This window comes from Monodon monoceros, unplaced genomic scaffold, assembly GCF_005190385.1.
Source record: "Monodon monoceros isolate NGI ecotype Baffin Bay Population unplaced genomic scaffold, NGI_Narwhal_1 Super_Scaffold_19, whole genome shotgun sequence".
NCBI classification, from domain to species: domain Eukaryota; kingdom Metazoa; phylum Chordata; class Mammalia; order Artiodactyla; family Monodontidae; genus Monodon; species Monodon monoceros.
In genome coordinates this window covers 57,590,331-57,603,404 of record NW_021703775.1, presented here as the reverse complement: position 1 = coordinate 57,603,404, position 13,074 = coordinate 57,590,331, and the positions used below count along the sequence as shown (strand labels likewise).

Here is a 13,074-nt window from a genome sequence, read left to right as displayed (position 1 = left end):
TAACACAAAAAGTCACAGGGTACCCGTTCTTAGGCAAAGGAATTCTTGTTATAGGGGCCCAGGAACTCTGGTGATAGTCCAACAATGTCAATGACCGAGATAAACAGACCCATCTACCTTTACCTCTGCCACAGAGATTATTTCTTTACAGCCAGATTTTTTATCCTTGGCAGCAAAAGGATTCATTTCCTAGAATCCAGATTTCTTAGAGATATATTATAAACCGAGATAGAAACAGGGTCTTTGTATAGAATCACATCCAGCCATCTTCAAGCTTCAGTCACTAAGAACCCAGGGAATCTAAAGAGGTGGATAGGACATAACCTTAGGCATCTGACAGTCATAAGAAATGGATGACTTGACCTTCCTTATATAGGTTAGGCTGACTCACCTAGGCTCACCAGTTCTTGGGGTGTTAGTAAGTTTGTACCCTTTCTGCAGAGAACTTTCTGCACAGGAATTCCCCACACCCCTTCTGAGCAGAACTCTCAGCGTTAACCCAGATGAGAGGATAAAAACCTTGCACTAGAGTTGCAGAGTAGAGCTGGGCATTGTAAATAGCAGCCTAAGGATCTAAATCCCCTGCAGGCAGATCAGACAGGAGTCAGTCTTACAGGTAGCTAAACTGAAAATATGGACTTTTAATTGAAATGGTGATTAATTATAAGGGTCTCACAGAAGAGAGGAGGTTCCAATTTTCTGTTTGGTTTAACAGATTTGAATTCATTCACTCATCCATGAATTCACTTTTCATTCATCAGATATTTAAGTGTTAATAAGCACTAGGCAATGAAGAAACAGAACAAGGCCCGGTACCTGCTGTCACAACTTGTCTTGTGGTAGAATAGCGACGGAGAAGTAAACAGGCAATTACAGTCTCCTACTATAGACAGTGTGTTGAGAGCAAGGAAACCCAAACCAGACTTGAACACACGGCAATTTAGAGTGGGGGGAAAACATGTGTTTTACCGCAATTAAAACAAGCTATGCTGAGACATCATTTTTCAACACAAGATTGGTAAAAATCAACAAGGTTGACAGCCCACCATGTGGTTACACCATGTGTACCAATTGGGCAATGTCAGAGAGAAATAGGCACTCCTATCCATTTCCACCAGGGCAAATAGTACCTAGCAAAAATATAAATGCACCGGAGCCTTTGACCCAGCAATTCAACTTCTAGGAATTATCCTAGATACAGGGTCACATGTGCAATGTATTGTACAAGGTTATCTACTGCAGCATTATAATAGTAATTAGAAACTACTCTCATATCTATTTGTAGGGAACTGATTTAATTCCTGTCACTCTTTGCTCAAAAACTCTCCAAGGAAAACAGAGAGTCTCTCCCAAAGGACACGAAGTCCTCCAAGATCTATATCTTACATCCCCTCCCTTCCTATGCCATCTCTTCCCACTCTCCCCTCTGTTCACTTCCTACGGGCTTCAGACTACTTTAGGGCCTTTGCATGAACTGTGCCCTCAGAAGCTGGTGTAACTTTCTCTCTGGCCCCAATGTTGTTGCTATCAGAGGCCTCCTTAGACCACCCTTTACACAACAGCAACCAATCCCCTATCCTTTCTGTTTCATCATTCTCCCTATCAGTTATTACCCACCTGATATTTGTTCATTTTGTCTCTCCAGAGCTCCAGCTCCATGAAGATAGACTTTGTTCACTTCTATATTCCAAAGCTAGTAGTACCTGGCACATTGAAGGGGCACAAAAGTTTAATGCATAAATTATGCACCATCCAAGCAACTAAATAGTATGCAACTTAAAAAAAAAAAAGTGCCATTTTTACTTATATGAAAGATCTCCAAGATATTAAATGAGAAAAACAAGGTATATGTATTTTGTGTTAAAAGAAAAAAGGAAAGTGGGAATTCCCTGGCGGTCCAGTGGTTAGGACTCGGAGCTTTCACTGCTGGGGTCCAGGTTCAATGTCAGGGAACTGATATCCCACAAACCACGTGGTGTGGCTAAAAAAAATTTTTTTTTAATATTAAAAAAGAGAGAAAATATCTATGTGTACTCAGGCTATATAACTGACAACAATGGTTGCCTTTGGGGAGGTAACTGGGCAGCTGAGAGTTAGGGGTTGGGAGCCTTCTCACTGTATACACATCGAGTATATTACCAAATCAAAAAATGGAAAATAGGCTGGGCCAGCAGCCTGTGGGAAAAGTAAAAAGCATTAGGTTTGAGAAGTGGCCTTGAGGGCTGTGCTCTAGAATTACCTTCTATCTAGCATCTTTTCCCCATTAAGTCTGGAAAGAAGTTTATTAACTAAGACCAAGAGTTATTTTGTTCTTTTACTTCCTGACTTTTCCATAATGTGGTCTTATTTTAAGGGAGCAGTAAGGTGCTTTATTAAAAGTTAGGGCTTTGAAACCATTAAGTAGGAATCAAACTTTTCCTACCTTTTAGCTGGTTAATAGTACAGTATTGTTACCAATCTCCCTGAGCCCATTTCCTCTTGTATGAGATGGGGTTTTTAACAGTATTAATTTGTTGTGAGGATTAAGTGACAATATCCTTTGACATTTTTTACTAGAATGGTATCCGTAAACCTATTAAGTTGTGAAAAAAATTAACAGGCTTTGAAACCGCCTAAAGGTGCTTTTCTTCCCCACCTTTTAGATCTGGATACAACAGCTTTAATACTACCATACCTTAAACCTAGGCACCTTTGTCTCATTTATTCGGCTTGTCACCAGTTCTCACCACCCTCCGAACACTCCAATACCAGCCAGGCCCCGAGTATTTCTCGCTACTTTGACCTTCTTTGCCTTCGTGTCTTCCCAGCTATAAAATCATGCATACATCTTTTAGGCTATACTATACAGCACTCCCCTGCAAAGGTCTCCAAGCAATTGTTGCTCACTCAGAGCCAGATCTAATGAATTCTTTGCTCCTGTCCTTCACTGATAACTCATTGCCAACATGTCAGTTTCAGAGCTTTCAATTCCTACTTAAGCTTAATATATCCTGGAAATCACTGTGTTCCTTTAGACTTTGAGATAGGCTACACAAAGACAAAAACCACAATCCCACACTACCATTCATTTAACCCAAAGTCACAAATTGACGGTATTTCAAGACCCCCTCAAATTTTATTTTGTCCTCAGGAGAGGGGACATGGTAAAATGGTAGGACCACACTTTAACTTGATACTTAGCTTAATTCAAAGCCCAAAGGAGAACTACCAAAGTGAAGTCATGAGTTATGCTTTACCTACCTCTATACCTAGGAGAGAGAACCAAGATAAGGTTCATTGCCCAAAGCACTCAATGTCTGACGTGTTCAATTAGCTACCAGTCAATGCCAGGTTAATAATTTAGAAGCAATGAGTTTAGACCAGCACTTATCAAGTCAATCACAATCAATTTAGCAGCCCCAACCTCTAAACAAAAAAAAGGTGCACTGAACAAATGTATCATTTTAAGATGTATACTAAACACAGGGGTACGGACTTGCAGTCAAGGGTACAAAAGGTGTTGGTCTATACACCCAGTATTCTCTTTCCCATAAGGGTAAATAGAATTTTCTGTGCTTGTTTCTTAAAATCATTTTTTCCCCTAACCCCTCCTCCATATCATTTTTACCCTTTCACACTAATCTCTAGGATGCTGCTAGTAATGCATCCCAAAGCTACAGGATGTTTCCTACTCTTGGCTCAGAACTCCCACTTCCAAAAATTGAATATCAGGACTGTTTATTCTCTGCAGATTTATTGTTGAGTTATCTTATCTTTATATAATACAGAACAATTAAAGCTGACCAAGTGCAACAAATAAGCCTGCTGATTACACACATAGCTTTACACCAACCACATAACGCAGCCAGTTGTCAAAATTCCAAAAACAGAACGTCCAAACTTCCAACATACTAATGATCTTTCAGACCAGTAAATAAATTTGAGGCAGATCAGTATTCCCAAATTGTAAAGTTATCCAATAACTTTGTTTAAAAGCATAAGAAGCAAGGGCAGACAGCTGTGCCACCAGCATGAAATTTTTTTTGCACCAAAAGCTTGACCAGAAAACTCAAAATTGTTACTGTCCTATGATACTTAAGATATTTAAAGTCCAAATAAAGAATCTACTGGCTCTAACATTCTTAAGTTTACCAGATGCTACCAAAAAATAACTACATGAGGTGTTGCTAAATATAGGTTGGATTTACAAAACTACTTTAGTCTTTTTTAACATTTCTGATTGACATCTTTAATTACTTTGCACCAGCCTGGCAAAATAAGATAAAGTATGTTGGTGTTGGTGAACTGAAAAACCTAACTTGGGAATTAATAGATCTCTGCTCAGAATAAGGCAATCCATTTGAAGAGACAGAGGAGAATATCTGGGCTGGAAAATTTTGCAAAGCTGGTTTACATGAAGATGTTTTGTCCCAAATTCAGACAATTCTTCAAACATGCAAAAATTTTGGCATAAAATTGATTGTTTGAAAACAAAGAAACAAAAGAACATTGAGTATAACTTCCTAGAATGGAGAACTCGAATTCAACACCATCCTATCTAATAGGCTGAAAACCTCAATTAGTTACTATACTTAAATAGGCTTCAGAAAAACCAGTTTCTCCAGCATTAAGTCCAGCTACTCTTGCTCAGTTCCTGTTGTGCTCACTTTATAGCAAGTCAGTGGTCCCTACAGCCTGACAAAAGAGATCATTAGCCTGATAACATCTAATGACGCCAACTCCAATAGATTAATTTAGGGACTTGTCATGATGCATTCATGCTAAGGGGGACTCACTCGAGTTCTTACCATCTTACCCAAAACTCTAAGTGTAGAAAGGAATCTTCCAAGTGTATATATACTATTCAGTGATGTTCAAGACTTAAATAACACCATTAAACTTTGAATGTAGGTCTGTATGAATATGGTTAATATCAAGGTTGACTCCTGAAGGCTACCAAATTGAGGAGCATTAATACTGAACACAAATCAAAAATCTAATTAGAAACATTTTATTTTAAATGTGCCAAATAAAAACCCACATTTTCAGACCATAGGATGTTAATACATTCAACAAAAATTTATATTACCTTACTGCTGTGAATTTACAGAGTAATAGTCCAGATCCGTTTTGATTAGATGGTTGAATTACCCTTCCCTAAGTTACACTTTACAGACATCACAAATCCCTTATAATAATGTAAACAAAATAACTTTTCCCTAAAAGGTGAACTTGAGAACTTCAGTCCACTCTTTCAGGACTTGCACTTCTTCGCGGACTTCCTGATGGGGAACGACTAAAAAGAAAAACATTAGGTTTGGAACCAATTAGTGTCTACTGAAACTCTTCTTGCATATATGTCAGGGCAAAACTCAAGTTTCAATAAATTCAAAGGTGGCCAAAAGTAGTAAATTCCTACAGCAGAAGTCTAAAAAATTACGTAAGGCTTAATAGCTTCTTCACGAATATTACAAAATTTAGTTAAAGAGAACAACTACTTGAATTTTGGGGATTTTTTTTTTTTGGATCACCTAAGAAACTCTGCATCTAGTATTTTAATATATAGCACCAATTCTCCAAAGAGCTCAAAGCCCAGAAAGCAGGCAGTAAGCAAACAAATTCTGCAGAGGCCACACCTGACAGTTAAGATCTGGCAACAAATTATTTAGCTTACCTTCTTTTTGGAGATGGAGATCTGGACTTCGATCGGCTGTCAAAACAGGAGAAATTCTATTAATAAATTCTATTAAAGAGAAATTCTATTAAGAAAAAATACTATCCAACCCCTTAAGTCACAATACCACGAAATGAACCCCCAAACTATCTTGACCTTAAATTGTCCTGCAGTTAAACTGAAAACGAACCTACCAATTTCTCACTAACAAAAGCTAATCTTATAACACCTGTTCTTCATAAAATAAGCGAACTGCTTTATTTTATCACAAATAATCTTTTACACTCTACTTTAAGCACCATGCACTCAGAATGCTTCTCCATGCATCTATCAATTCTAACATAGGACTTACTATAACCCCAAATTCACCAACTTTTTTTCACTGTAGCTTGACACACCCTTGTCCAGGAAGTCAGCCAGAAGAGGCCATGTATAAATGAAATACTAAAGTTTGGTTTATTAATAAGGTATTGTGTTCCTACTCAACACCTAAGCTTACTGCTAACACTTGAAATTTCAGCAATTCAAAAACACTTTGGATATTGGTGCCATGTAACTAGAAGAGCATCAATGAGATTTTTACCCTACCTGCTTCTTGGTCGTGAAAGAGACCTGGATCTTGATCTCGACCTGGACCGGGATCTTAATGAAAAACAGAAATACAATTATACCAATTAGTCCATAGGAGTAATTTCCTTCAGCAACTACTGAGTACCTTATTAGGTAGGCTAGGAATAGTGGCTAAAACAGAGCAAGATGCCATGTATCAGTCCAAGACTGGACAAGGAATTGCTTTCGGTAAGTTCTGTTATCAAATAAAGAACCACCTTTTCAATTATCTATCATGAGTTGGGTTGTCACATTTCCTGTACAGAGGTATATTCTTAAACAGTGTAGAGTATCCAAAAGAAATATATGGTGTTCGTTTGAAAAACTGGTATTTTATCTTAAAAGAATCAAAGCAACCCCCTGAACTGAAACCATTTCTTCAGGTGGTAAGCTCAGTGAAAAACCATGACTGGGTAAGGCTTTGTTCTTGGATCACCAACAAACTGTCATGGTTCAAGGGCCATCCATTTGTCACACAAACCAAATCAGGCCGACATACACATCTTGAGGTCCTGCAACCAAGTTAAATGCATTTATCTATAGAGTCCAGAGATTTTTCAATTGGACCACAGGTTTTTGAATCCCTGAATTTATAAAGACTGTGCTATTACTGAATAGTAATAATTCCCAGTAGCATTCCCTACCACTGACACAAGTAGCACTATCAACTCATTATCTAGAATTTTATCCATTTCCATCACCTTTTAAGGTCTTCTACAAAGGAAGTAAAAAATGCAGAGGTGCCTAATTTGATTTTTAAGTTTTTAAATTTCAGTGTCTAACCCAAGTATCTGGTTAAACAGGCCATGTTCATCCAGATGTATGTTACCCTAAGCAAATTTTCCATGGTCTCAAACTCACCCCCACCATTCCAAAGAGAAACTTTGTTTTAACTTGCTTCTAACTCTAAATAAATCTCCTCCTGGTTCTAAAGGGTTTCTTACCAGGTATCTGGCAACTATCATCTTCTAGTGCTATTTCATTTACCTATACAACAGATACAAGCTGACTCCAGAAAAGTTTCCAACATGTTTACCCAGTGTTCACTGGAATGATTTGAGGATTTGTGCTTTGGACCCTCCTCTATCACCTCTGTAACAGCCCTTAAAGTCTTTAGTTGGGCTTTTCTTCACCTGGACGTGTACACATTCAACGTTTTCCTGAAGCATTCCATGTCAATTAGGTCCTTAAGATACTCCACTGCTGTCATTAAGACGTGACCATCCAAATACAAATAAGGGGAAAAAAAGGTGCTACATACTGGAAATACCTCGATCCTTTTATAGAACCAGACCTAGATCGTCTGAGTGAAGCTGATCTTGATCTACGAAGAGACACAGATCTTGATCGCCGAGGAGATGCTGATCTTGACCTAAAAATTAAATCAAAGTTGTTTAAGTCCACTTCCAATTAAAGTTTTTTTATCTCTTGTTAAAACTTGAATTAAGCAACATCTCTCACCTCCTTCCCCTGCTCCTGCTGCGAGAGCGAGAGTATCGCCTACCTCTGGATCTTGAATGTGATCTAGACCGTGACCTATTTTTCAAGTCAGAAAAAAGCAAAATGTTAGATGGCAACTCCTTTTTAGAGTTCGTGTGCCTCTGCTGAAATCAAATCTCAAAACTATTTAAACTTAGTGTCTCATTTGGAAATAAACTCTGGGCCTATTAGTTGTCTTTTTTTTTTTTAAACTACCTAAAAAAAGATTTGTTAAAAGCTCAATTACATCTTAGAATTACATAATATAAAACACTGTAAGGTGTATTTAAAATAAACCTTGCAAGTTTGCAGGTCGACCCTCTTTGGCCCATGGTCTAGTAGATCTAGACGATCTAGAAGTATCTATAGCCGATCGCTGCATCTAGATGTTTTCTTCAATCTAACGACGATCAAACTGACAGCCAAATGAGCCAGGTGAGGCTTGATTGACGCAAGAAGATTTTTCTAGTTGGGAATGTGGTCAATCTGGTGTTCCTCTTTCTAAACCGGAGGGGGCCCCAATTGTAAGCCAAATTTACTGTTACGGCGATCACCGTCTCAAATTTTCTGCCCTTTAAAGAATAAGGTGAAGCTAGGTGTAGATGACTCGAGGGGATCTGGCCTCTTATGCTGATCACCTCAAGGTCTAGGAGGATCTTAATTGTCGGATTTGCAAGGCGCCTCAGCATGATATCATAAGGCTCGTGACATTCTGAATCAAGGCGACTGACTCAAACGAAGAAACCTGAAAGGTTTTGACCAGGTTGATTATTAATACATTAACATTTAATTAAACAAAAACTGTAAAATACACCTGTACAATTAACATTCAAGTTTATAGAAAAATACTAGTTTCTGCCTTGCTAATAAGAAAATTAACTTGATTAACCAGTACACCAACCACTCCTTTATTAAAATAAATACCTGCTTCTTCTTCGGCGGCTATAGCGATGACAATCATAAGCATAATGTCCCTTTTCGCCACACTCATAGCATCTATCATTGGGATCAAAGGGACGTCGGGCAGGTGGTCTATCAAAACGAGATCTCCGAGGCATGCCTGTTGATAGTTCAACTCTCACTCGGGAACCACAAATCACTCTATAAAAAAAAAACAACGAAATTCTAATGCTTAAAAAAAACAAAACAAAACACATGACTCCTATATTTAGAACTTTCCAACCACTCTTTGCCCTCACAAGCTTCAGCTATACCTTTAGAAGCCTTTCAAACTCCACCTTTGTTCCCCAGTTCCTGTCTTCATAAAATGACTATTTAAAATCTCCTCCAGACAACAGAATCCAAGCTTAGCACTGGAATATTCTCACAAACACTTAAGTTTCATAACCGACATGTTACTTACTTCCCATCCAGGCCTCGCACTGCATCTTCTGCATCTCTAGGATCTTCAAATTCCACAAAGGCAAATCCCGGAGGATTTCTGGCAATCCACACAGTTCTTAAGGGACCATAATAACTGAAAGCCCTTTCTAATTCTCCTTTGCCAGCACCAGTTCCCAGGTTACCAACATACACCTTGGTTTCTGTTTAAAAACGCAAATAGAAAAATGTATGTTATGAAAAAACGGGCTTAAGTTTGAATTCTTTGCTTTAGAAGAGTCCATCCTTAAGACTGCAAACCATGTTTAACGCTCTCTCAAGGATTGACTTTAGCCTTAAAACCAACAAGTCCGTACATTTCTGAAAAGCTAAGCGTACGACAAAGTTCTTAACGTTCAAATGGGGGCGGTGGAGGGGAACCTCCAAAACACACAAGCACAGCCGCGTGGTAGGACACTCCGAGGCATGGGGCGGGATCCGCCCCGGCCCCGCCCCCGCGGCCCGGCAGGCCCAGGCGCGCCAGGAGCGCGCGCGGGCCGGCGGCGGCAGCGGCGTCGGCGGCGAGCTGGCCCCGGCGGAAGCCAGACCGAGAGAGCGGGGCTGCGCCGGCTCTCATCGTCCGCGGCAACCGCCCCAGGCGCAGGCTCGCCCACGACTCCAGGTCCCCCGCCCCGGAGTATAAATCGCGCTCGACAGAGCTCCAAGAGAAAAAGACACCAGCCGCCAGACCTAAAGATCATGTTATGTCTCCATTCCCACTCAGCAGTCCGACCGACTGACGAGAACGCGCAGCTCGAAACTGCCACAGTTTTGTTCAGTCTTAAATTCACTCATTTTACGGCTGCGACCACATCTGTCCGCCAAAGTGGCGGGAAAGCGCCAAGAAAATGCGCCACCATGGTCGTCAATGTGCGCAAAATGGCAGCCGAGGGCGGGGGGGCGTGAGGGACGGGCGGGCGGCTCGAAGAAGGGCAACAACAAAACAGGGATCGAGGGCTGGGCGGGGAGACGAAAATGCCCAAGAACAGATATCAACCCCGGCACAGACCTACCCCAGCCACCTCCTGTCCTCCTTCGATACCCCGCCCCTGCCGTCTCCGGCTTCGTATGGTGTACGCCGAAGCCGCCATTACGCACGCGGAATAACAGTCTCCCAGCCGCCGCGCCAACCTCACGGCTCTAAAGACTCACTACACCCACAGCAACGTCCCTCCCTGGCCCCTACCCTCTTACCTCCTCCGTACCGCCCGTAACGCGACATGATGACTGGCCTGCGAGCTCGGCTCTTTCAGCTTGCAGCGCCCAGAGATCGATTACTACAAAGCCTACAACACAGCAACTGTCGCCAACGGTCCCGGCGGCACTACGAGGAAAAGCCTGGGTTCGCGCTTATATATGCGGCGGTTGGGTTTCTTTGCGCATGCGTCATCTCGACGTTCTGCGCGGCACAAAGGAGGAAGGAAACAGCAGAGAAGCGGCGCGGAGGCACCTGAAAAGGCTAAGACGCGAATCACTGGCGGAGGGATACGTTCCCATGGCAACGCCAAGGGCTCGCCTGTAAACCCGCCCCCTTCCCTTTCCCTGTGCCCTCCTTATTTTCCTCCCTTCTCCGTCCACGCTTTCGTTTTCCCCAATCTAGGAACCCTCAGCCCTGGTAATCTTACAGCAGGTGCACGAGACCGGGTTTATGAAAGGCTGTAAAATTTAACCGCTGATGTTGCAGCCGTCGCCGCCTTTCTGCTTGGGGACCTGGCCTAGACTGCTACTCATTGATCTTCGGGGCTCGTCAGAGGTAATCGGGAGTTTGGCCACGGTGAGAACTCCATGAACCCCACCGTTGTGAGTAGTGGTCTCTGCACCACAGGCCTCTAAAGGGGTGACGCCCTCAAGGGACCGCCCGCCCTGCACCGACCATCCAGCCACTTCAGAACCAGCCACCAGTGTTCAGCAACACGGCCCGAGTTCTTGGAGTCAGGAAGACAAAGGAATAGAGGGTGTTTTTTCCCCCTGTTATATTGCCCGGAATCCTTAAATCTTTTTGGTAGTGGCAATTCTGAAATTATTTGCATTTGAAGCACAGAGTATTTGTGCTTCCTTTCTAGTGCTTTCTGCTTTGTATTGTAGTACCACATCTCATCCACTAATATTCAGATCCTGAGGACGAGGACTTTGTCTTCTCTGAGTAGCAGCCTTGCTGCTCAGCCACTCTATATATTCAATAAATGAAAATCTTTTCTTTGTTAGAATCGCTTAAAAATCCAGTTTCAACTTTATACAATGTATTTATTTGCCAGATACCAACTCTATAAATACAGATTTAACTTCTTTTTTTACCATCCATTAAAAAAAAAAAGACATTACACTATAAATACTTGGAATACACGAGTTGGAAGTATTCCACAAAACAAGGGGAAATTCTTAGGTATTTTTATTTTTTTCATCTGCTGTAACTTCACTTGGTAGATATAGGTGTGGGATGCAGAGTATAGGAGAAAGGGGGCTTAGTTAAATAAGCGTGTATTCAAGTAAAGTATGAACTCTCTCATAGTAATGCTGCGAATTTATATTTTTTTCCATAATTTTTCAAATTATGGAAGAAATCGGTCTATTTCAAAAAAATCTCTAGTAAGAAAATAGAAGTTTATAGTCTGTTATATTTGTTCTCCCTTATTTATTTTTTGTTATCTGCTTAACAGGGTTTTTCTTAAAAGGATTAAAGAATAAACTTTTATATACTCCTTTATATATTCTTTATATAGAAAGTGCATAGGTACAAAGTGTAGGTAACTTATTAAAAGGTAGTGCTTATTATACCGCATACCTCCTCATAGGCCTCAATAAATATTTTTTGGCTCTGAATACAAAGTCTATTGTACAAAAGAGAATTTTTAAGCAAATAATAGTGTAAACAATAAGAAGAGCAATTGTCCAACTTACAACAAACTGATTTCAACACATTAAGCGGAAAAGGGTAAACCTCGACTGGTTTGCCTGCCTCTGTACCTAAGTATTATTTCTCTCTCATTAAAGGAGGGCCAGTTCTAGGCTGGACTTTACTAACCTTGTTGCCATGAAAAAATAATAGTACTATATACTACTTCCGTACAGTGTTATACTGAAAATCCTTTCTCTAAGAACATGTAACCAGTTCTTTTCACTAAATGTCAATCCAATCAGGGAGATTTTTTTTGTACAGAGTTCCTGTATTCCTGCTAATTCTTTTGAAATCAGTTTCACATACATAATTTTCTGCCTCTAGAATTTTGGGTTAAATTAATGTCACATTTCCAGATTCAGTTTGAATGTGAAAGTTACTTAATTCAATTCAACAAATATCCTAATATTTCCTAATATCCATTGAATAATTCTTAAGTTTCTGTTGTTAAATATTGATAATATTATTAGTTTATGAAGGGAGGGGTAATTCTTTTGAAAGCTGCAGCTTTCAAATTTTATCTGCATTTCCTAGATTCACTATTTCCAGAGAAGCATTAAAGAAATACTCACGTTTTATCTTGCTTTATTTTTAGTTTCACTTTTAAGTCATTGTCTCCATTTTAGCTTGAATGTGAAAACTTTAAAACAAGAAAAACAAGTTTAGACCTTTTGCACATGTATTACTTTTTAGTATAAAAAACAGTCTTTATTAGAATAGTCTTTATTAGAATAGTATTACCAACAGTAGTTTTTTTTTTTGGTTCGTTTTTTTGCCTCAAGGCTTCCGGGATCTTAGTTCCCCAACCAGGGATTGAACCTAGGCCCTCAGCAGTGAAAGTGTGGCGTTCCAACCACGGGACTACCCGGGAATTCCCCCAACACTAGTCTTTTAATATGTATTTATGTATGTTCTGTGTATGTTTGTACTGTAGGTCAACCCAAACAGCTATGTTCAACCACAACTTCCTTTTCTTGTTTCAACATTTCATACTCTTCTATTCCCTCTAGAATACTTTTAAATTCTGGGAAGGAAAAATTATTAGAGGCATGTTTAT

At 40.2% G+C, this 13,074-nt stretch overlaps 1 protein-coding gene across 3 annotated transcripts; it reads right to left on the bottom strand.

Moving 5' to 3' along the window:
- Window positions 1-3,701: 3,701 nt before the first annotated feature.
- SRSF7 (serine and arginine rich splicing factor 7) lies at window positions 3,702-10,497 on the bottom strand. Of its 3 annotated transcripts, none has more exons than XM_029232409.1 (8): window positions 10,316-10,497; window positions 9,105-9,285; window positions 8,666-8,842; window positions 7,724-7,798; window positions 7,557-7,634; window positions 6,242-6,295; window positions 5,654-5,689; window positions 3,702-5,275 (listed from the first exon to the last, which is right to left on the bottom strand). In XM_029232409.1, exons 1-8 carry the CDS (start codon window positions 10,341-10,343, stop codon window positions 5,221-5,223), a joined length of 684 nt encoding a protein of 227 aa, XP_029088242.1. In that variant the 5' UTR covers window positions 10,344-10,497; the 3' UTR covers window positions 3,702-5,220. The 3 variants fall into 3 exon arrangements, with proteins under 3 accessions (XP_029088242.1, XP_029088240.1, XP_029088241.1); XM_029232407.1 differs by having other exon boundaries at window positions 4,975-5,275; window positions 7,524-7,634; XM_029232408.1 differs by having other exon boundaries at window positions 4,975-5,275; window positions 7,533-7,634.
- Window positions 10,498-13,074: the final 2,577 nt, after the last annotated feature.